Source organism: Mandrillus leucophaeus, unplaced genomic scaffold (genome assembly GCF_000951045.1).
Source record: "Mandrillus leucophaeus isolate KB7577 unplaced genomic scaffold, Mleu.le_1.0 Scaffold341, whole genome shotgun sequence".
Classification (NCBI taxonomy): domain Eukaryota; kingdom Metazoa; phylum Chordata; class Mammalia; order Primates; family Cercopithecidae; genus Mandrillus; species Mandrillus leucophaeus.
Window position 1 is genome coordinate 2,215,734 of NW_012103599.1, and position 23,905 is coordinate 2,239,638.

Sequence of the window (23,905 nt, forward strand, 5' to 3'; positions counted from 1 at the left end):
GATAGAATTTAATAAACTAAATCTGCAGTCAAGAAGAACCTATGATTCAGACTTCATAAATGAACTAAAATGACATTTGCAATATTGTTCAGCATTAATCTGGGTTCGTATGGAATCGTCAATTATTTTCCAGTTACAAATAACTGTATGTTCTTATAGAAGATTATTTACAACTGACTCTATTAGAGCTCTGTTAAATGAGAGACCCTAGTTAGAGAGTAGTTTAGGATATCCTAGTCCTAAACTGGAGACATCCTCAATATTCCTCAATATAGATTATTCCATCATTACTTACCACCACCAGACAGGAAGATGAGGATACACAGATATAAAGCTGTTTTGTTTTTAACAATAACATGATACATGCTTTTATTGTATGCCAAATAGGTGCCTGCTAAGGCTTTGTGTACATGTGATTAATGAATTACTTTTCAATATTTCTTACTTTGATAACTGGTTTCTGTATAAGCCATGTAACTAATAACTGTTAACTGTTAATGCCACTATATCACCCACTTCACCATCCAGTATTTTCATTATAAACTCCATACATCTTTTTTTGTTATAAATTTCACATACATACCATTTATTATTTGTTGTAGTCATCAAAGATTGCTATCCTATAGTAAATACATTTCTTTAAATCATTACAATTGGAATGCAAATGATTATTCGTGAATGGTTAAGGTAAAGCTGTCTTTAATGAATACTGTATTTGGAAATGGGATTTGACCAAGTATCATTTATCTAGCCAGAATTTAACCCACCTCCCATTTATATACATTTGTATATGTAGGTGAATAAATAATTCAGTTGTTCCTTGACTGAGATAGAACCTAGCCAAATTCTAGGTAATTTGCTGTAGGAAGGCTTCTAAGTGACATATTAGTAACTTGCACAAGAAGTGGATCTGGGTCAGTTGTGGTGGCTGTCCAGGTGCAGTGGCTCACACCTGTAATCCCAGCACTTTGGGAGGCTGAAGCAGGCATATCATTTGAGGTCAGGAGTTCGAGACCAGCCTGGCCAACATGGCGAAAACCTGTCTCAACTAAAAATACAACATTTAGCCGGGTTTGGTGGTGTATGCCTGCAGTCCCAGCTACTTGGAATGCTGAGGCATGAGAATCACTTGAACCTGGGAGGTGGAGGTTGCAGTGAGCCAAGACTGTGCCACTGCACTCCAGCTTGGGCAACAGAGCAAGACTGTCTCAAAAAAAAAAAGGAAAAAAAAAAAAAAAAGATGCGGATCTGCCTTGCCTTTGAATGTAACCTAACAGATTTGAGCTCAGGTCTACGAAGGCTGGATGGCACAAAGAAGACAGACATCTAACTCTTCTTCCTGCTAGGTAAATGTTTCTAAGTAAATTTTCTTTCAAAGTTAGAAGACCCTATTTTTTTCGTGCTTCCTTTAAATGCTGGAGTTTCTCAGAGTTCAGTATTGGCCTCTTTTTTTTTTTTCCTCTATACTATATTCTTTTCCATAGGGGATCTCATCCACTCCCATGTCTTCAAATGCTATCTATATGCTAATGGATTATAAATTTGTATCATCTGGCTGGGCCTCTTTTTCTAAGCTCTAGACTTCTATATCTAACACCTTATTCTATACCTCCTCTTTGATGCATGACAGGAACGTCAAACATTATATGTCCAGAACAGAATTCATAGTCATGCCACAGTACCTTCAAACTCAGATAGTCCCTAACTTAGGATGGCTCAATTTACAACTTTTTCATTTCACAATGATGAGAAAACTATTGTGTTCAATAGGAACCATACTGTACCCATGCAACCATGTTTTTCACTTTCAATATTCAATAAATTATATGAGATACTCAACACTTCATTATAACATAGAATTTGTGTTAGATGATTCTGCCCAACCATAGGCTAATGTAAGTGTTCTGTGCACACTGAACAAAGGCTAGGCTAAACTATGATGTTCAGTAGGTTAGGTATATCAAATGCATTTTCAACTGATGATATTTTCAATTTATGATGGGTTTATTGGGATGTAATGCCATCCTAAGTCAAGAAGCACTGTATTTCTTTTAATATTCCCAATCCCAGGCTGCTAGGAGACACCCCGTATTTTCACTTACTCTATACATATCACCATGTCCAGTAGGCTCTACTTTCTGCCTTGAGTCTGTTCATTTCAACCCATCTGCCTGGTACAATCTACCAGTTTTCCACCTGCCAACCTGGTTTCACTTCATCCACTTTTTTCTTTTTACTCATTCACACAGTAGCCAGAGTGATCTCTTAAAAATGCTGTTATGATCACAATTTTCCTTTGATTAAAACCCTTTTGGCATGCTACAACAGAGATGAACCTTGAAGATATTATGCCAAGTGAAATAAGCAAGACACAGAAGGATAAATATGATTGCACTTGAGAATAGTAAAATTCATAGAGACAGAAAGAATAGTGGTTTTCAGGGGTAGGAGGGAGGAGGGAATGGGGAGTTATTGTTTCATGGGTACAGAGTTTCAGTTTGTGAAGATGAAAATGTTCTGAAGATGGATGGTACAATGGTTGCACAACAATGTGAATATACTTAGTGCCACTGAATGTACACTTAAAAATCATTAAAATGGTAAATTTTGTTGCATATGTTTTGCCACAATGAAAACAAAATACTTTTGTTTGTTCATTGCTGTTATGATAAAGATCTCAACACCTGACACCCCCTACAAGGTCCAATATGATCAGACCTACCATTCCACCCCGAGGTTTTTATACTCCAGTTACGCTGTCTTTTTTCCAAGTTATTGATGACACTAAATTCCTTCTTACTTTAAACCTCCCTTAATGTTCTTTCTGGAATGAAATGCTCTTCCTCTCTTTTCACCTGGCCGGGTACTATTACTCATTGTTTTATCCCTCAGCTTATACAGCACTTCCTCCAGGATATTGTCCCTGACTCTCTCCAGTGGTACATCCTTCTATTTACAGTCTAACAGCACCTATACTTCTTTGTTGCACTTATCACAATTATGATGTATTATTCAGTATCTGTCTCTTCCAACATATTGCAAGATCTGTGAGACCAGAGACTATTTTGTCTTATTCATCAAACACCTTTCAAAGAGCTGGCATTTAGTACAAGTTCAAAACATATTTATAGAATCAATGAAGCAATATACAAATGAATGAATACCATCTAAATGGTAAAGAATAATTCATTAACGAAATAATATGAGGGCCAGGTGTGGTGGCTCATGTCTGTAATTGCAGCACTTTGGGAGGCTGAAGCGGGTGAATCACTTGAGGTCAGGAGTTCCAAACCAGCATGGCCAACATGGCGAAACCCCATCTCTACTAAAAATACAAAAATTAGCTGGGCATGGTGGCATGTGCCTGTAATTCCAACTACTTGGGAGGCTGAGACACGAGAATTGCTTGAACCTGGGAGGCGGAGGTGGAAGTGAGCCAAGATCGTGCCACTGCACTCCAGCCTGGATGATGGAGTGAGACTGTCTTTAAAAAAAAAAAAAAAAAAAAAAGGATTACCACTTAAAAGGTATTTCAAAGAAAAAACATAATATTTACTTATCATTTTAAAAATAATACAAATTCCCTATAGAAAACCTGGAAAATCCAGATAAAATATAAAGAAAACAAACACTGCCCTATCTTGCAACCCAGTGGTAATCATTGTTGTACATCTTGGTATATTTCCTTCCAGTCCTTTATGTGTTTATATGTGTGTGTGTGTCTGTGTGTATTTCTTGAGAAAACACTCCAGTGGGATAATATGTATACAATTTTGTTTCTTCTATTTATGTTGTACCATTTACTTATTCCCATATTATAAGTAATTCTGATTTAGAATATCTTTTGATAAATATTTGACCCACATCTTGGATTCTGATTAGAATTACTAAAAGTAGTTATACTATATGAACATAAAAAATATGAATTAGAAAACAGAAAAAAGGAATAAATACCTTACCATAATCTAACGATACAAGAATGACAACTTACTTTTTCTTTAACAACTTAATGCTTTCAAACCTTCATTCTGTTCAGGTGGCAGAGACAGATTTCTGTGAGCAGATACAAATCTCAGTTGACAGAGTTAGGTGATTAGGACATAATTTTTTTTTCAGAATTCATCTTTATTTCTATTTCATTTCACTGAGATAGCCCATCTGGGGCCATGATTAAGTACACTTAACTTATAGAGTGCCAAAGCATTTGGGAAAAACATCTGGCCTTTGATATCAAATGTTTATGCAGCGTACAATCATCCTGTTTTATTCTTGGTCATTGGTCCACAGAGCCGATAATTCTCTCATTTCTGTCTGTATGTGCTCATCAGGCCCAATGGCTTCTTTCCCAATTTCAGTGCTACCCACAGGGGAATAAGACTCCTTCTGTTGCTTTTCATAAATACTACAACTTGGAAATCTCTGCAAGTCAAGTTTGGAATGTGAGTAGAACCTGTGAATATGATGATACATTACTCCTATGAACATGTTACAAAGGGAGATTATCCAGGTAGGTCTAATCTAAGAAATGGGGACCTCAATCCTACAACTGCAAGGAAATAGATCCTGCCAGCAATCTGAATGCGCTGTGTTAAAATCAGATCAAACTTTAAAAATTTTAAAAGTTTAGTGTGCATAGAAAGAATAGTTTACAAACTGGGAGACATCTAACCAAAAGTGGCAAGAAGCCTGGCTCACAGCAGTTACAGTGCAGCTTATAAACACTGAGGAGGAAGTATTTGATCTTCGTTACATTCTTTTTAAGGCAAGCAGAGCTGTTAAGCTGATTTGTCTATAGCCGATTGGTTTAATTTCATTCAATCACACTGTCAAGGACATTTTGTGTTTTGTTTATGTCTAGAGCAAGTGTTTCAGGGAAATAAGGATGACTTAAGTTTTGGCTACCTGGCTACGGGTGGTTGGACTTAAAATATCTAAACTGGGGCCTCTATTTTTATTTATCTTTAACACTTGGAAGCAGATTCTTCCCAGAGCCTCCAGATAAGAAGCCAGCTTGGCTCTTGACTTCAAATCAAGGTGTTCTTCCCAGAGTCTCGAGATAAGAACGCACCAAGCTTGGGTGGGTTCTTATCTTGAGGCTCTGGGAAGAATTTAATGAAATTAAACCAACTGGCTATAGACAAATCAGTTTAAACAGGTATGCTTGCCTTAAAAAGAATGTAATGAAGGTCAAAATACTTTCTCCTTGATGTTTGTAAGCTGCTATATATCTATGATTATCAGGAGGCAATTGAACCTGGCCAAACCTTTTGATCTATAGAATTGGGACTTCTGATCTACAGAATTGTGACACTATAAATGGGTGTTATTTTCAGCTGTTCAGTTTGTGGTAATTTGTTATACAGCAGTAGAAAAGTACGGGTTGAGTATCCCAAATCCAAAAATCCCAAACCCAAAATGCTCCAAAATCCAAAACTTTTTGAGCGCCAACATGACACTCAAAGGAAGTGCTCATTGGAGCATTCTGAATCTGGGATTTTTGGATTTGGGATGCACAACCGTTGTAATGCACACATTCCAAAATCCAGAACAATCTAAAATCTGAAACATTTCAGGTACCAAACATTTCGGATAAGGGATACTCAATCTGTAATACAAGGGGATTGCATAAAGGAATGATTATCAGGAGGCAAGGAACATGGGGATCATTTTAGGTCTGTATAAGGGGCCACAGTAACCTTGTCCAGAACAGCAGACCTGCCAGTTAACTCATAGAACTATGAACTATCATAATGAATGGGGGTTGTCTTAAACCACTCAGATTTAGACTGGTTTGTTATGCAGTTAAAGCTAATTGTTACAACTTCTGGGGTGAGAGAAGTATAGATCAATTCCTCCTAAATGAAAAGCCTCATCATATTTCCAAAGATACTGAAGAATATAGAAAGGGCATGAGATCTGAATTTGAGCCCATGACTTTTTATAAGTTATCATTTATTGATGACTTATTAACACTGGTAGGAGCTCTATATTCACTATCTAAACCATACAACTGTAAGGTAGGTATTTTGAAGGCTCGGTGAATCTATGTTATATTTTCATTTTGTGGAGTTAGATAACCTTGATTACATTCACCATTCAATCCTCAATTCTCTCTTCTATAAAATGGGCTTGATTATACTATTTAATTCACAAGATTACACTGCTGTGTAAACTCCTGTGCAAATATTAGAACTCATTACTAGCAGTCCAGGGTTCAGTTTTCACATCATATTTGCCACTGAAACTCATCTGGAGTGACTACATCAACACACTGTATCTACATAACATGTACTATATCAGCATATATATCAACACTTGGTTTGTGAGAGTCTGCACTCTTAGGGGTCTGTTCTCCTCCCTGCTTGATCAAGACATACCAATTAACCACTAAAAGAATATAATTCACAGGTTAATGACAAGCTCTGGTTTTGGAATTGGGGAAGGACAGCTAATATTTTTGAAGGCCTCTATGTTTCAGGCACCAGGCTAGATGATTTACTTCTATCAGCTGACTATGATTGAATTTGTTTGGACTGGGTCATTTAGAAACCATTTCAAGTAGTTCTACTGTGAGCATGGGTCACAGTAGAATTCTACTGTGTATCCATGATTGAGAATTTCTGACATACAAAACCCCATTAAATCTCGCAAAAAATATTCCAAAATAGGCGATATGTTTATTTTATAGTAAGGAAATGGGTGCCCACAGACATTAACTTTCCCAAGATCACACATCTTGTAAAGCCAAGTTTTCTGCCACTTTACCAAAATGACAGGTTTCTTGAACAGAGGAGACAATCACTCTTACCAAATTAAGGGAGATACTAAACCGAAAAGCAAGAAAGACTGAAGATTCCTACTTAATAATCAAATCCCCTTGGTTGACCTTGCTATCCCCCGTGAAACTTTTCCAGCCATATCAGTCCTTGTTTGTTGATCTCCTCACTTTATTTCTACTACACGAGTAACTGACTAATTTTGATGGTATTCATACTTATCCTTACCATATATTTGTTTCTACATTGGTCAAGTCCTCCTTGTACATATCCTAGTTGCCAACCTGGTGCCACAGCGGGCAAATCATGGGAACAGCCCTGGTTTTGGAGCCAGACCCACCTGAATTGGCCTCCCGCATGGACTTAGCTGTGTGGCCATGAGACAAGGCATTTTATTCTTTGAATTTCAGTTTTGTAAGCATAAAAAGGGGAAAATAAAACCCATACTTTAGTAAGGTTTAGAAACACTACACTCAGTAAGTCATAGCTAAGTCACCGTCACCAATGGTAGCCAAGTGTGTGGTGCAGCAGGAAACACATGGAAAGCAGTAAGTCACATCAGACCTTTGGAGTCGATTCCTTTACCGAACTCAAATGCCCTCACATTTAGGGAGAAACAGAAAGAATTAGGACTTATGAAATCGAGCTGGGGCTGGCACTTCTGTCCCTCCCAACAGGTTTCCAGAAAGCTACTTACACACGATGCACTCGCTAAACCACTGGAAATCATTCTACTTTATACTTTTTTCCACCCTGCCTCACGTCCTTGCCCTATGACCGGGTTCCTACCCCAACCTCTGCCCCAACACTTAGGGGAGGAGTTGCGGGCCTCTTTTTACAGTGGATAGGATTCCGAAGGGGAGAGTAAATCAGTAAGGCTCCACCCATTTCACAGGAGGCCTAGAGAGGGCGCTCCCCTTTCCCCTCCCGCCTGACCTGCCAGGAGGTGGGCTGGCGCAGAGGGAGGGCCCTGTCCCTTGTCCCTTTAAGGAGGAGGGCCACGCGCCGGCCGAGAGTGCGGCATAGCCCCCACCCGCCGCGCCCTCACCCCAGAGCAGCTGCAGCCCCAGCCGCGGCCGCCCCTCCGCCAGCCGAGTCAGCAGCTCTGACCCCCGGCAGCAAGTCGCCACTATGGTGAAGATCGTGACAGTGAAGACCCAGGCGTACCCAGACCAGAAGCCGGGCACGAGCGGGCTGCGGAAGCGGGTGAAGGTGTTCCAGAGCAGCGCCAACTACGCGGAGAACTTCATCCAGAGTATCATCTCCACCGTGGAGCCGGCGCAGCGGCAGGAGGCCACGCTGGTGGTGGGCGGGGACGGACGGTTCTACATGAAGGAGGCCATCCAGCTCATCGCCCGCATCGCCGCCGCCAACGGGGTAAGGGATGCGCGGCCCCGCGCCGCCGTGCCCCTTGGCGCGTGTGCGACGTGCGGCCTGCGGCGCCCTCCCTGGCTCGGGGCTGGTCGCTTCCGCGCGGTCGCGCTGGTCTCCACCTCCCGCTCCTCCCCCTCCTCCGCGTTCGCTCTTCTGGCCTGGAGGCCCGACGGAGGTAGCCAGGCTGGGGAAAGCGGCCGTGGGACCCGGCAGAGCTCCTCGCCTGACTCCCGGGGGGCGGGGAGGCACGGGCGCGGAGCCGGGCGTGACCTTGGGAAGCCCGCCCGACCCTCCGTCTCCGCCCGCCGCCTTCCCTCTCCCAGTCCCCCGCCCCTCCCAAGGCCTCTGACATTTGCCTTAACCTTGCCACCCGGGAAGATACGGTTACGGCGCAGAGTGCCGTCGCCTTAAGTAGGAAAGGTTAGACAGCCGCCGCCTCGCCCAGAGCCCCCTCGTATCCCGCCCGCTCCCCTGCTATTCTTGGCTGGGACTGGCGCTTCCCGCTGGCTCGGAGCCCGACACTGTGGGGCAAGGGTGGCGAGAGCACCCATCCCCCTGGGGCGTCAGGCTGGCAGATCTCAGCAGGCGATTGCCAAGCTTCTCTTCCCACCCCCTAGTTTGCCTTGGTTCCGAACTCCTGCCCTTTACGCGGCCTGCTTGCAGGGGGGCAGGCTTTTGAAAAATCTAGTCTTTGCCCAGTGGTGCCTGGGATCTGTTCCACCGACGGGGCTGGAGCTGAATTTTCATTAGAATGGCAACAACATACCCAAAGGCGCCCTTACGCAAGCAAGCAGTCGTGGCAGGCCAGGAAATGAACGCAACACCTTGGTTCCGCCCCGGGCCAAGGAACATTAACTGACTTGATTGGGCGGGTCCACTCGGATAGGTGAAACTTTAAAAAAAGGTTTTTCAGTAAATCTGATATATGAAAATGTGGGGCCGGGCATGGTGGCTCACTCCTGTAATCCCAGCACTTTGGGAGGCTGAGGCGGGTGGATCTCCTGAGATCAGGAGTTCGAGACCAGCCTCGCCAACATGACGAAACCCCGTTTCTGCTAAAAACACAAAACTTAGCCGGACGTGGTGGTGGACGCCTGACATCACGCCACTGCACTCTAGCCTGGGCGACAGAGTGAGACTCTATCTCAAAAAAAAAAAAGAAAGAAAAGAAAAGAAAAAAGAGAATGTGGATTGATAAGTTGAGGCTATTCACTTACTTTTGTAAAACATTTCTAAGGAGTCTGAGGACCAAGGTTTCTTCCTATATTTTAAGTGAGATTTGACTTATGGCCAATTCTTCTGGAACGCATCCCCTGAAATGGATATTTCTATTCATTTTAATAGTACTTTGTTTATCTTATATTATTGACATTGAGTACTATTTGCCAAGCACCATGGTAAGCACTTCATTTCTGGGTCTCATTTATCCTCCTGCAGCCCTATAAGGCAGATGCTATTGTGGGTATCTTCAAGTTGCCAAGGAGAACCCTGAAGCTTAGGTAGGTTAAATAATTTACAAAAACTATAATGGCAGCACTAAGAGTCCAATATAGATCTGCCAATCCCAAGAACTTCAACATCTCCTGAGAATGAAGGGACCCTTGATCTCAAAGATCTGTTTTCCAGGCTCCAAAATTTAAACTGGGCCCTATCTACATCTGCCTTCCCGGGCCAAACATTTATAAGCATCAGTGAGGGAAGATTGCCTGGATTTGTCTACTTTGTGCTCCTGAATTTTCGGACAAGCACAAATTCCCATGAAAGAAGGACAAACAGTAGCTGTATCCCAGTAGATCCCTTCATCTCCCCATTACCACCTGTGCTGAATTTGCATTTCATTCATTCATTCAACAGATCCTGTTGAATACCATGTTCAGAGAAATGTGTGGACTAAAAGGATGATGCAGACACAAGATTTGTCCTTAAGGAGCTTACAGCAGAGTGGAAATTTTAGGTGCCAGATGGAAATTTGTCCATTTGGGAGTAGTGTGGGGTGGGAAGGAAAGAATTAGTTAAGACTAAAAAAAAGTTCTTAAAACTTCATCACCCTTTAGCCATTGCCCTATTGGTCTTCTCCCAGCCAACCTTTGTAAAAGCTTTCTGCATTCCTATTTCTCATTCTCACCTCTAGTTTACTTGCCATTTCACTGCAGTCTGGCTTCTGCCCCCTTCACTACTCCAGTAGAATTCCTCTTGCCAAAGTTACTAGTGACTTGCCAGTTGCTAAATCCATGGAATACACTCTCGGTTTTATCTTCTTTGGCCTTTCTGCTGCATTTGGCACTGCTGATTTTGTACTCTTAAAGTTCTTCCTCCCTTGGCCTTGCTTACTGTCCTGATTCTGCTCACACTTCTTGGAAGTTCCTTCATGGGCTGCACATTGACTCTTCCCTAGGTTTCTTTTTTCTTTCTTTCTTTCTCTCTTTCTCTCTTTCTTTTTTTTGAGATGGAGTCTTACTCTGTTGCCTAGGCTGGAGTGCAGTGGCGCTATCAGGTCACTGCAACCTCTGCCTCCCCGGGTTCAAGCAATTCTCCTGCCTCAGCCTCCTTCGTAGCTGGGATTATAGGCGTGCACCACCATGCCTGGCTAATTTTTGTATTTTTAGTAGAGACAGGGTTTCACCATCTTGTCCAGGCTGGTCTTGAACTCCTGATCCACCCTCCTCGGCCTCCCAAAGTGCTAGGATTACAGGCGTGAGCCACTGCGCCTGGCCTATTCCCTAGGTTTCTATGCTCAGCTTGTTCTCTGATTTTGTTCACTCTGTCTACTCACCCGGGATTTTAATATGCTACTCTTTCTCTTGTGATATGATTCAGTCCAGATAGCATCTTCAGAAAGCTTTCTTGACACCCCATCCCTACTGTTTTGTTTAATTTAATTTAGGAGAGCTAAATAATTAAACATGAGGCCAAAGTACATAAGAAAGTGGCAGTCTTTTATTGCAGATATGCGCACACTCTCGGGCGAGGTTCTCTGGTCCTCAGGTGTGAGGGGCCAGGCAAGTCGCCCCAGCGCTCTCGGGTGAGGGTCTCCGGTCCAAGAATGCGGGGGCCGAAGAAGTCACGCCGGCTCTGCATTGGTACTGGAAGGGGGAGGGCAGTGGGCAGGATAAGGGTGTGATAGGGGCGTCTCCATAGGCGTGGCCGGGTAAGTTTCGATCTCTTCGGATTGACGTCACCTCGCGCATGCTTGGTTGATCTGCATCTTCCCGGGCAGGGGCTGCATTTTCCCACGCACGGGAAAGTTGGTGAGGAAGAACCTGGAAGCAACATGGATTGTGCCTTCTTGTTCACCTTCCTCCATCTTGTCCTTTCTCCCTCACCCAATCACCTACCACCCTTCTCCACCTATTAAGTGTTCCTTTCCCATAGATAATTCTAGAATAGATATATTAAATTCTAGTGAAATTATCTGTTTACATGTCACAGCCTCCCGCTAGAGAATAGGCTTCTTTAAGACAGACCTGTTTTCCCTGTATCTGCAATGCCTAGGACTATGTAGCATTCAATGAATTCTTGTTTATTTGCTCTGAACGGTGGGTCACTTTTGTATTCTAGCACTTGATTTAAAGCCAGCATATAGTTGGTGACCAATAAATTTATTCACATCAAACATTTATTATGTGTTTGCTTTGTATCAGACATTGTACTTGAGGTATAAAATATTTTTGCCCTTGGGAAAGACATAGTCTGGGAGGGATGGTAGATAGGAGTCAACAGACAGCACAGTGTGTCAGGTGTTGTGATGGAGGGATGTGCGGGTGTTTTTAATGTCAATGACTACTTGGGAAGGAAAGATGAAGGGAGGGAGGCTCCATAGAGAAGTGGTAGCTGAATTGAGTCTTAAAGAATGAGTTGGAGTTCCCAAAGTGGGTTTGTCAGGTGGGAGGAATTCTCGGCAGAATGAATACAAATTGAGGGAGTTTAGATTAGAAACAAATACAAATTTCTAATCTTTTTTTGTTTCATCCGCAAAGATTGGAATAATACATACCCAGAGAGCCTGTTGTGAGGATTAGATGAAACAACATATTTACAAGTACCTCACTTGGAAACTGTTCGAATGACAGGTGTGTTATTGTTTTGCTGGTATTAGGACACTAATCCAACCTGATGCAGTTATTAGCCACCCAGATGGTCTCCCACCTTCCTCTAATCCTCAACAGTCCCAACCAATATAGAGGGGTTCCATGTTAATCAGAACCCAATTGGGTACAAATGACAAAAACCTTACTTAGATTACTCCAAGTGAAAAAGGAATTTATTGGCCTGAATTCCTTTTGTTACTGAAAAGTCTAAGAGAATCCCAACGAATTCTGTAGTTGAAACTATTCCTGGTCTCTAAAAATCACTTTTGGGTCTAATGATCTGCAAATGACCAGCATTAGAAATTGAGGAGAGTTTAAGCTCACAAGTAAATAAATGTGTGCATATTTTGAAGGACGATTTATCACCGCCCTAAGCAAAATAAAATAAATGCCTTTGTGGGAGCTTGTAAGTAGGGTATTCTTTGTTGTTGTTGTTGTTGTTGTTGTCAAGTTACAGGGATTCTTTTGTCAGCGACTCCTTTGCTACTCATTTGTGGAAACTATGGAGCCCCTCCTCAGAATATATATATTTTAAAATTTGAGACATGGTCTTACTCTGTTGCCCAGACTGCAGCGCAGTGGCACGATTGTGGCTTACTGCAGCCTCAGTCTCCCCAGGTTCAGTTGATTCTCCCACCTCAGCCTCCCAAGTAGCTGGGGTCCACAGGTGCATGCCACCACGCCTGGCTAATTGTTTTATATTTTTTGTAGAGATGAGGTTTCACCAAGTTGCCCAGGCTGGTCTCGAACTCGTGGGCTCAAGTGATCTCCCTGCCTTGGCCTTGCCTCCCAAAGCGCTGCGATTACAAGTGTGAGCCTCCATGCCCGGGCAGAGTAATTTTATTTTTAAGTGAATAAAATACAAAGCATTACAAAGGAAGCAAAATTATATTGAAGTATAATCAAAATATTAGAAAACCAGATTTGTTATATATCAAGATACATGCTTCTTTGCTGACATATTAGATAGCAAGATTCGTGGAGGATCTAATACTGCCTTACTTCAGAGTAGTGGTGAGTATAAGTGATGTTTTGAGACATCTGCAATCTCAGTATTTTGAGATAACCAAATAGGATATGAAAATATAATTTTTATTGATGAGAAATTCCTAGGTAGTAGCAATAATAGTAGCAGTAGTAGTACTAATACTGTGGTTTGCTTCCTACATTTATAATAAAAGGAAATGTTAAATTTCAGTTAGATGTTAGTGAAAATAAAGATTGTTTTGTTTATTTTGTCATTCATATTCATGGACCCCATTGAATTCTACCCAAGGACCTCTTGAGGTAGGGGGAGGGGATGTAAGTATCCCAAGTTAAGAACCCCCACACTAAACAATGATCCTTTTTTAACGTCAGGTGATGCCTGCACCAAAATGGGCCTCAAACACATGACCCAGAGGTTGAGGGTCTCATGTTCTCAGAGCAAACTAGTGGGACTTTGCAAACTTTGCCTTATAGTGGAGGAACTCCACTGTCTCCCACTTGAAGTAAACCACCCTTTTCTGAATTTTCATGGGGTCCATCTGCAAACACTGCTGAAGGAACATGTTTCTGGCTATAGGAGTTCAATTTCCTGAGAAGGAGATAAAAGAACACTGAGCAGGAAGGGGAAGGTTTTGGGACTCTTGGGTAGTTGGAGTTAGGTGCAGGCACCTTGCTACCTTTACTTTAAACCTTATATCCCCGGGGCAGGTATGACTTGGCAGAGAAACACCTTCAAGTCACTTTTTTTTTTTTTTTTTTTGAGACGGTGTCTTGCTCTGTTGCCCTAGGCTGGAGCATAGTTTCAGGATCTTGGCTCACTGTAACCTCTGCCTCCTGGGTTCAAGTGATTCTTCTGCCTCAGCCTCCTGAGTAACTGGGACTACAGGCGCGTGCCACCATACCCAGCTAATTTTTGTATTTTTAGTAGAGACGGGATTTCACTGTGTTGGCCAGGATGGTCTGGATCTCTTGACCTCGTCATACGCCAGCCTCAGCCTCACAAAAGTGCTGGGATTACAGGCGTGAGCCACCGCACCCAGGCCAAGTTACTTTTTAATATGCTGTAACCACCCCCCACCTTTTAAAACAAACAAACAAAACAAAACAAAAAACACTTTTTAAATTATGGTGGGGCCAGGCACAGCGGCTTACTGCACTTGAGTGGGTCACTTGAGCCCAGGAGTTCCAAACCAGTTTGGACAATATAGTGAAACCCCTTCTCTACAAAAAATGAAAAAACTTAGCCTGGTGTGGTCGCAGGCACCTGTGGTCCCAGCTACTTGAGAGACCGAGGTAGGAGGATCATGTTCAGCTTGCGAGGTCGAGGCTGCAGTGAGCTGTGATTGCACCACTGCACTCCCGCCTGGGGGATGGCAAGACCCTGTCTCAAAAATAAATAAATAAATATAAAATGAATTATGGTGGGCTTTGAACAATTGTTCTCCCCTTGTTTACACTTTCTGATTTTGAATCAGCACCGAATGCCAGGATGGATAACCTATTGTCCTTTCCACCCAGGAGCATACAATCTTTTGGAGGAGATAAGACAGAAGAAACACATAGACATACAAATAACAGAATTAGAAAACATGCTGAGCTCAGAGAGAGAGAACATTTTGGATTGGGAAAGAAGTGCCTGCACCTAAAACCAATTATGTCTTGAAGAGCGGAGTGTGTGCTATAGAAGACAGTGGCTGCCCTTCAGGTGGGGGACCTGCCGAGAGAGGTGAGGAAGAGGCAATAGGCAGGACTCTTTTAGAGCCAGGCACTTAGTCACCAAACTATCTTTGTTACATAAAATATTTAAATCAGTTTGCTTGGGAGTTTCTCTTTCTTGGTTTCACTAATGCTCTTGCTGAAAAATCTTTTTCCTTTACTTTCTTTTTAATCAAATCTAATGCCAATGAAATTTTGTAGAATAGAAAAAGCATTCTCCCTTTTTAAGATAAAGGGTTTGTTTTGTTTTGGTTTTGTAAACAAGATAACATACGGAAGAGTGCTCTACTGTTTTAGAAAGAGTGACTCATTCAATAAATATTTATTGAGCACCTACTAGGTTCTGGGAACTAGGGATACAACAGTGAATTGAACAGTTTCTGCTCTACAGAGCTGTGGGGTTCTAGTTGATCCTGACAGATGATAAACATGTCAAATGAAGATAAATTCGCTGAAGAAAAATAAAACCCAGTAAAGGGGACAGCATTAGAGGATGGGCTGCTCTTTTTAGTGCAGCACTTGGAAAGGCCTCTCTGATAAACCTCATGAGAGCAGAGACCTGAATCAAGTGAAGGAGTGAGCCATGCACATATCTGTGAAAAGACTTCCAGACACAGGAAGAGTTAGATGGAAAAGATAAACACATATAATCATTTAATATTATAAAATTATGCCTCAGGTATATAAATGTAGCATACATTATATTGTACAAAGGGTCCCAATATACTATGACATTTTACATATAGATTATAAGTATTATTATATTATAAATTTATCTTGGGATAATAAGATGTATAATCAGCATTGATCAAATATTTGACAATAATTTTTTTCTCTCTTGGACTCTAGGGTAGAGAAAACTTTTCATCTACCCTCTTAGGTTATATACTGGGGGGCTTGCAAATTAAATGTAAAAGACAAATTAGCAACAAAAAGACATTTGTGGGAGTTTACGGAAAAATGTGACAGGAGGCAGTTAGACTTGGGGGCCTATATATCATCTCAGTAGGGGAAGGCGGAGGAGGAGAAGAGCGTTTGCTGGAAACCATGACTTTAGGAAAGATAAATCAGCCCTTAAGAGAATAGGTAGGAGATATTGTAGTTTTATGCCAGTGTCTATTTAGTTATGGCAATAAGAGTAGATCTTCCCTGGTTGTGAAACTCCAGAGTTCCTTTGGGGCACGCTGCTTTTAAGACAGATGAAGGAGTTTAGTAAAAAGCCCATTTTTAAATGACTGCGGCTCAAAATAATTTTTATGTCACAGTGGTATAGTCTGGACCCCTTCAGACTTTAGAAGAGCTTTCGGGAGAATGATTTGAGTGAGCTACACTTCTAAGAAAGTGAAGCAGGAAAGTTTGAACTGATCGCTTTATTCTCCTCCAAGTTCCCTTGAGGCCCACACAGACATAGCCAATTATTCTGTTGACTTTGAAGCTGTGTGCACAGTTGGGATCCACCTTTGAAAAATGTCTCCTGAGTGTGTTAAGTAAGTAATGGCTAGCCAAGGGCTTCAGTTGGGAGGACTGTGGAGAAGACTTTTCTCCCCTGGGGTCCTCAAAGGGGAAAGAAATCACAAGGGGGCAGCATAGGGAGTTGTTTGGAACAGGAGAGAAGGCTGTGCTTAGTGTTCGGATATGTGGATGGATATAAGCTGGGTTTTGTTTTGTTTCGTTTTTTAAACTTCAGCTGTTAGAAGTCCTCCTTCCCGTAGCTTCTCCAAATCGCCACTGAGCTGATTCCCCAAGGCATAAAGAATTAACACAGTGGGGAATGCTAGTTAAGTCATGCCAATAAAGATTTAATCATGAATCAGAAACCCTTGGAAAATTAGGTTTTCATATTGGAAAGGTGTTCTTTTTTTCTCCATTTGTACCCCAAAGTGTTTTGAAGGTTGAAATGCGATAGGTGGTAGGACAGAAATATTTGGTTGACTTGTCCAGTATGCTAATGGTGTTGGAACAGGGACTCCAGTCTTCTGATATTTCATCTGGTTGGTCTTTTCCATAAATAAATATATCCCAGAGTAAGTACCTCTGGGGATTGTTATAATATCCTAGTTAACAGTGTGGAGAAACTGGCTTGGTCTATGTTAAGTAGGAGTTTCAGAGCTTTTAATATGTGAGTCCTGTGAGTTTGTAAAAGGACCCCAAACAACAATTTTGGGAAATACCAATCTATACCATGCTGGGTTGATAGGACCATCTATGCTATACAAGAATCTTCACAGATTTAAGTTAAGTTTCTTCTTTTTAAACTGCCATTAAGGGCATGCAGGGAAGGTGAAATTTTGTTTTCATGTCCATATATACCATATGGTTTATTTTGGCAACTAATATATGAATTTGTTCTTGGCTGCTTTGAGTGCCCGTGAAACACAGCACTCCTTTCCAGTGGAGGCACCCCAAATTCCTTCCAGTTACCCAGTCAGTACTCAGTGTTCATGGTTCTCTCCATCAAGCCCATGTGTGGCTCCTTGTGTAAACTTCAAGACAAATTATCAGGCCCCCTGTCCCCACTACATAACTATGTATAACTATATATATAGGGAGAGAGTTACATAACTCTGTGTGTGTGTGTGTGTGTGTGTGTGTGTGTGTAAAGAGAGGGGATATAGTTGTATATTTACATATGTGGACCAGTCAGTAGCCATAGTAGTGTTACATTGTCGCATTGTGCTGGCCCCAGCCATCACAGTCCTGTCCCGGCAGTGGAGTAGGTCCACAGGGAACCCTGGTTCCACCCGCAGGGAGGAACTCTATCCACCTGCTCGTGTAGCAGTGGACATTGGAGAAGGCCCTAAAAGTCCTTTTAGGGCCGTACAGCTTATGTAACCTGCTTCCTGCTGATGAAAGTTGGAGGATAAGAGGCAGGGGTGACTTTTGCAGGCCAGGCTCGTGGCTCTTTCACTGTACAGTACCTTCACAAATTTAGTAGGCTTCTGGCCTATCCTGACCAGTTCCATGTGCTGGTAATCATAGTGAAAGTTCTCACCTAGATAGTTTTGAAACCTAAAAACTTTGACTTGTATTTATTGGATGCTCTGTCCCTCCCCTGATTTCTCTATTACTGATGGCTATCTTGAGATAGGTGGAAAAGATAGGCTAGTATGAAGACAGTATCCTTAATCTGATTTTGCTGGTGGGCTAGTTCCCATTGTCTGACAGAGAATCCTGGGGAATATTTTATTTATTATTATTTATTATTTTTATTTTTTTGAGACAGGGTCTCACTCTGTCATCCAGGCTGAGTGCAGTGGTGTGATTATGGCTCACTGCAGCCTCGAATTCTCAGGCTCAAGCGATCCTCCCACCTGAGCCTCAGCCTGGGACTACAGGCATGCACCACTACACCTGGCTAATTTTTCGTATTTTTGTAAAGATTAGGTTTTGCCCTGTTGCCCAGACTGGTCTCCAGCTTCTGAGCTCAAGCAATCCACCCGCCTTGGCCTCTCAAAGTGTCAGGATTACAGGTGTGAGCCACTGCACCTGGCCCTGGGGAAGATTTTAGACACAGCCTTTTCTGCTAAGCCTGCTGCTTACCGTATAGCTGATTTAAATTGGTTCCACAAATAGTTGTCATCTCAACTCTGCGATGCCACAAATTCCTGGATTTGGGCAGCATCATTTGCAGGCCACAGTTAAAAAAAAAAAAAAAAAAAAAAATTCCCTTAGCAGAGCCCATTACAGCCCTTACCTGCCTTTATTTCTGTCTGCAGAATGGCCAGCCCTTGCCTGAGCTCCCCTTTTTATTGTAGCAAGGGGTAGTCAACAAGCACTCATGTTCTGAGTTCTCCCAACCATTTGTCTCAAGCTACAAATTTGGTTGGCCACGGGTCTGCCTCCTATGCTATCAGAGGCAACAGATTTTTGCATGCCATAAAAAGCATGCTGATGCCACATGTTTTAGATGCTATTTTGGTACAGAGTACCAACTTTTCTGTTAAAATATAGGTTTGGCTGCTGTTAGCAGAGTTTCCAAATAAAGTGCTTAAAGGTTGATAGTAATGGAACCCTTCCTTTCCTATCCTGAGTGTGGGCAGTCCAGGGCTGATGTGTGGCTCCATTATGGAGGGGTACCCATGCCCCTGTTCTTCTGTTGCACAGCCTTCCTTGGAGTGTTGCTCTCATCTAGGTCTGGGGTGGCTGCCCACCACCTTACCATCATGCCAGCCAGCATGCCAGCAGGGGGAGAAAGATTGAGGAAGGCATACCTTTCTCAGAGTTTGAACATACCCATCGCACTCATGTCCCATTAATCAAAACTTAGCCAAGCTCACCTCTAGCAGCAAGGAGTGCTGCGAAATATCAGTCTTATTCTGGGTGTCATCTGTCAAGCTAAACATTGGGGATTTGACAAACTAAATGAAACGGAGAATTGATGTTGGGGAACAACCAATAGTTTATACTATCCTAAGCATTCCTTCCAAATTTGGTGAAAATCACTGTCATTTTCAAGTGGTAGTGTTACAGAGAGAAGACAGAACTTAATTTTATATGGGCAACTAGATTTTTGGAAGAGACCTTGGCTGTCAGTTATTCCAACCCCACATTAGAAAGGAACCAAGGCACAAACATTGCCATTGTGTGAGAGTCTTAAACTACTTTATTGAGAGATAATTCACATATCATATAATTTACCCACTTAAAGTGAATCATTCAATATTTTTTTAGTATATTCACAGAACTGTACAACCATCACCACAGTCTAACTTTAGAATATTTCCATGATCCTAAAAGAAACCCCTTACATTAGCAGCCAATCTCCCTCGCTTCCCTACCACTTCAGCCTTAAGCAGCCATTAGTCTATTTTCAGTCTCTACGTTTGCGTGGGTAGATTTTACATGGACCAAACGTCCAGTTTCGGTTACAGGCAAGAGAAGTTACATTTACCAAGTGAAAGCACAGGAGCATGAGAAGCAAAGTAAGGGCTGTGTTAGGAGAATTAGTATCCCATGCTTCTGTGTGCCTTGTCCTGAGCATCGGAGAGTTAAAGATGTCCTCATTCGCCAGGAGCCGCCAGTTGAATGGGGAAGATTGACACATACAAAACCAGACAGTAACCATTAGGTGTTATAAAAGCTAACACAAAAGGAAAAAGAGATGGCCGTGGAAGCTCAGGGCCAGACTGGGATGGACGAGTGTGCCTGGGATGGGTGATATGCCTGGCGAAGGTGTCCTGCAGGAGATGAGTGTGTCTTTTCTCGGCAGACTCTCTGTCCACAGCAGACCAGGCTGTCAAAAAAAGGACGCGACATTTCTCCAGGAGAATAGCTTCTTCATTTTCATGAGGGTAAGCAATCAGATTTCTTTTTTTATAAATATATTTGAACTTTTATATCCAAATTTTTTTTTATAAATATATTTGAACTTTTATATCCAAATTAGTATTGTACCCTGCCAAATTGCCGCTCTGGGAACCGCGCGTGCACTCCAGTGATGCGTCTAGTGCTGAAAGCATTTGAAACTCCTCTATGGGAATTATCTTTCAGCCAGTCGGTTTATGGGTCACCTAGGAAAACCAGTCACATTATTTTATAGTCATGCCTCATTTTTCACTTAAAGTGATGTAACAAGATTTGATCACCCACTTTATTCATTAGACATGGCTCCAGCCAATTTTTGTCTTTTTCCAAAGTTCAAATCTACTCTCAAAGGATGAAATTTGTCATGACTGAGGACTTTCAAAGAAAGTGCCACAGACAGTAAAAACAGTTCCCCACTAAAAGAGTTAGAGAGATGTCAGCATTGTTTGAATAAATATGTTGTTTCCCAAGGTGATTGTTTTGAAGGAGATAATGCTAATTGAGATGAATTTACTCTGGCATAACTGTTTAAAGGGAGTTACTGTATTTTATACTGTTCAAGCACGTTGACCTGTAGAGAGGAGCTTAGGAGACAGTTCTTGCCGAGGCAGAGTCCAGCATTCTGCTTTCTGCAGCCTACCGCAGTGGTCTGGGGTTACAGTTCTCCTCCATTCTGGTAAACATTTAAACCTGCTTTGGTGAGGCATTTAGGAGCTGTACAAAATGGGAAGGTTTGTTAAAATACAAACAGACCAAACGGCCAAATACCCAGCCCACACTGAGGAAGAGAATCCTGTCAGCTCTAGACCACAGAACCTGAAACCCAAATGCGAAGCCAGTGCCCACCTCGAGTCTGTGAAATTGTCCCCTGACTTCAGAGGCCAGAAAATGGATCTGGGATGGCATAACTGGGTGGGGACAGGGAAAGGCCTTTTGATTTAGCAATAAAACTATTAGGTTACACCACCTCCATGGGGACTTTGAAAAATGCATTCCGTGGAACAAGACGAAGTGCATTTTAAAGGAAGATTTGGAAATGAAGCAAAAGGGAAATAAGTGTAGAAAACTCAGATGGAATCAGGGATAAGATTGGCACCTGTCATGAAAGCCCAGCTTCCTCTCTGGGCTGGGCCACACCGTTCACTCCAACTGCTTTGTGGTCAAATCCATGAGAAAATCACTTACCCCACAGTTCGCCATAGGTAGCTCCTCCATATGTAGATGTGGGATTCAAAAGAGTAATCGTAATATCTGCCTTGAAGGATTCTTGTGAGGATGAAATAAAATTTGTGAAGCACTTATTGTAGGGTCTGACCTTGTAAGTGGTTAGTAAAGAAAAGATTCTGATGATTCCACGATTATTATGATTATTGCAAATACTGAGGCCATTGGAGGGCAGAGGGAGGAGACAAGAAGATGGGCCTAGGGAGGGTCTTTGTGCCTCCTCCCACCCTCACTTTTTGGCTGTCCTATCCTGCCTCTGTCCACACATTATCCCTTGGACTTTATCTGTCAGGCAGAGGTTCACAGTTGCTGTAAATCTCAGCCACAGGCCCACTGATCTGAGACCTTCACCTGGTTTGAGTCACAAGCTAGCAGTGGCTAGCTAAGGATGGATATTTCAGGATGGATCTGTGGAATGGTTACTGGGCCCAGGCCAATGTCTTGCTGCAGATGGGAAGCTGCAAGAAATGTATGCTGGCATTTCTGGAAACCTCCTGGGACATGTGGATATGTTCATTTGACAAGCATTGTTAAACACTCTTTGTGTGCCAGGCACTGCGCACAGTGGTTGTGGATATAGGATGAGTAAGACAAAGTCCTTGTGCTTAGGGTGCTCATGCTGGTGAGACAGACACTCCATGGGTAGTTACAACAACATGGTGTGAATGCTAGAACAGACAGTCCCTGACTTACCATGGAATGATGAATAACAGTTGTTCAACTTTGCAGTGGTATAAAAGTGATACACATTCAGTAGAAACCGTACTTCGGATTTTGGATTTTGATCTTGTCTCAGGCTAGCAAAATGCAAGATGATATTCTAGGAGCAAGCCGCACCTCCCAGTCCACCATGCGGTCCTGAGGGTAAACGACCAGTAATGTACAATACAGGGTACTGTATTTAATAAATTACATGAGATCTTCCAACATTTTATTATAAATTAGGCTTTGTGTTCAATGATCTTCCCTAACTATTGGCTAAGGTAAGTGTTGTGGGCACATTTCAGGTAGGCTAGGCTAGGCCATGATGTTTGGTAGGTTAGATGGATCAGATACATTTTTGACTGATGGTATTTTCAACTTACAGTGGGTTCCAAATGGAAGTCAGGCCACTTGGTGGCTACCTAATTTTACCACGTAACTTCAGTTCATAGTAGTGGCTTGCAAGTGAAGACTTTGAGACTTTGCTTCAAATCTCAGTTTCATAATTAACTGTACAATATCATGATTCTGCTTAACTTATCTAAAACTGTTTTCTCACCAGTAAAGGGGGATTAATTCCAATATCTGCTATATCAGAGAATTTTATGAGGATTGAATGAAATAATGTACATATAAAGGTTTTGTGAACTCTAAGGTGCAACTCAAATATAAATTATTTGGTTGTTTTTAAAACTCCACTATTGCTTCAGGAAACTCACCCCACCAGGCTAATTTAAGCCTTTTGCCAAAAACAAATCTCTACACACAGTTTTGTCTAGTTCTCTCGAGGTCCAAAACTCAGACATGCTAAAGAATAATAAAAAACAGTTACAGGCATTATGCCATTTTGAGACTCTTACTAGAATATCAAAATTACATCTTTTATGTTAAAATTTATGTTAAAAGTTTATATAATCTTTGGTGTGAGATCTGAGTTTGATTCCTGGACATGCTAGTTATTAGCTGTTTTATCTTGGGCAAATTTGCTTGAGCTACTTCTTTACTCATTTGTGAAATTAAAATAATACGTTGGGGGGTTTTGATGGGAAATACAGACACTTTAAACTTCTTGTGAAAGATTTCCCAGCTATTACCCCCTCATTTTAACTTCTCTTCTTCCCAGATTTGCCAATGACCTGTCAAGATGCTCTACACCTGTTAGCTTATAAATTTCAAAACAGAAATGTCTTTCTTACAGTGAGTGTTTCATGTACAGAGCCTTGGGGGAGGGAGAACTTGTTCTATATAACTTTAGGTTTTCAGTAATATGTCATCAGCCTGATACTCACTTTTCTTAAAAGAACAAAGCAGCCAGCCCCAAAGTAAGCAAAATTGATCCTGAGTGGCTGAAGTACTGGTTACGGTGTTTGGTGTTTGTACGCCAGGTCTACCCCTGATGGTTTTAGGAGAGTGGTTCTGGTAAATAGTTGGTTGGGTACACTTGCTCCAGAAACCTCCCTGAATAAGATTTGATGGGGGTACTTTCCATCCCTGAAACATTTACTGAGCATTTCCTTATTGCTCAATACAGTGCTGTGTATTTGGGGCATGCAGCAGTGCGTAAAACAGTCTCAGCAAGTGGGCATTTCAATATAGTATGAGAAGTGCCTCGTTAGGGTGTATTGAGGGCCCTACGGAGGGGAACACGCAGGGGTGGTCAGAGGAAGCTTCCCAGGGGAGATGTGTTTAAACCAAGTCCTGAAGGATGATGAAGAGGAAGCCAGGAAAAAGTGC

General features: G+C 42.2%; 1 protein-coding gene across 3 annotated transcripts in view; it reads left to right on the top strand.

Moving 5' to 3' along the window:
* The first annotated feature begins 7,643 nt into the window (after positions 1 to 7,643).
* The window catches only part of PGM1 (phosphoglucomutase 1), a 66,283-nt gene continuing 50,021 nt past the window's right edge, over positions 7,644 to 23,905 (top strand). For 2 of the 3 annotated variants that reach the window (XM_011988945.1, XM_011988946.1), the window contains exon 1: positions 7,644 to 8,153. In XM_011988945.1, the coding sequence (XP_011844335.1) occupies positions 7,908 to 8,153 (246 nt within the window). In that variant the 5' untranslated portion in view covers positions 7,644 to 7,907. Of the gene's footprint in view, positions 8,571 to 23,905 lie in introns of all 3 variants that reach the window. The other variant, XM_011988947.1, reaches the window with a different exon arrangement.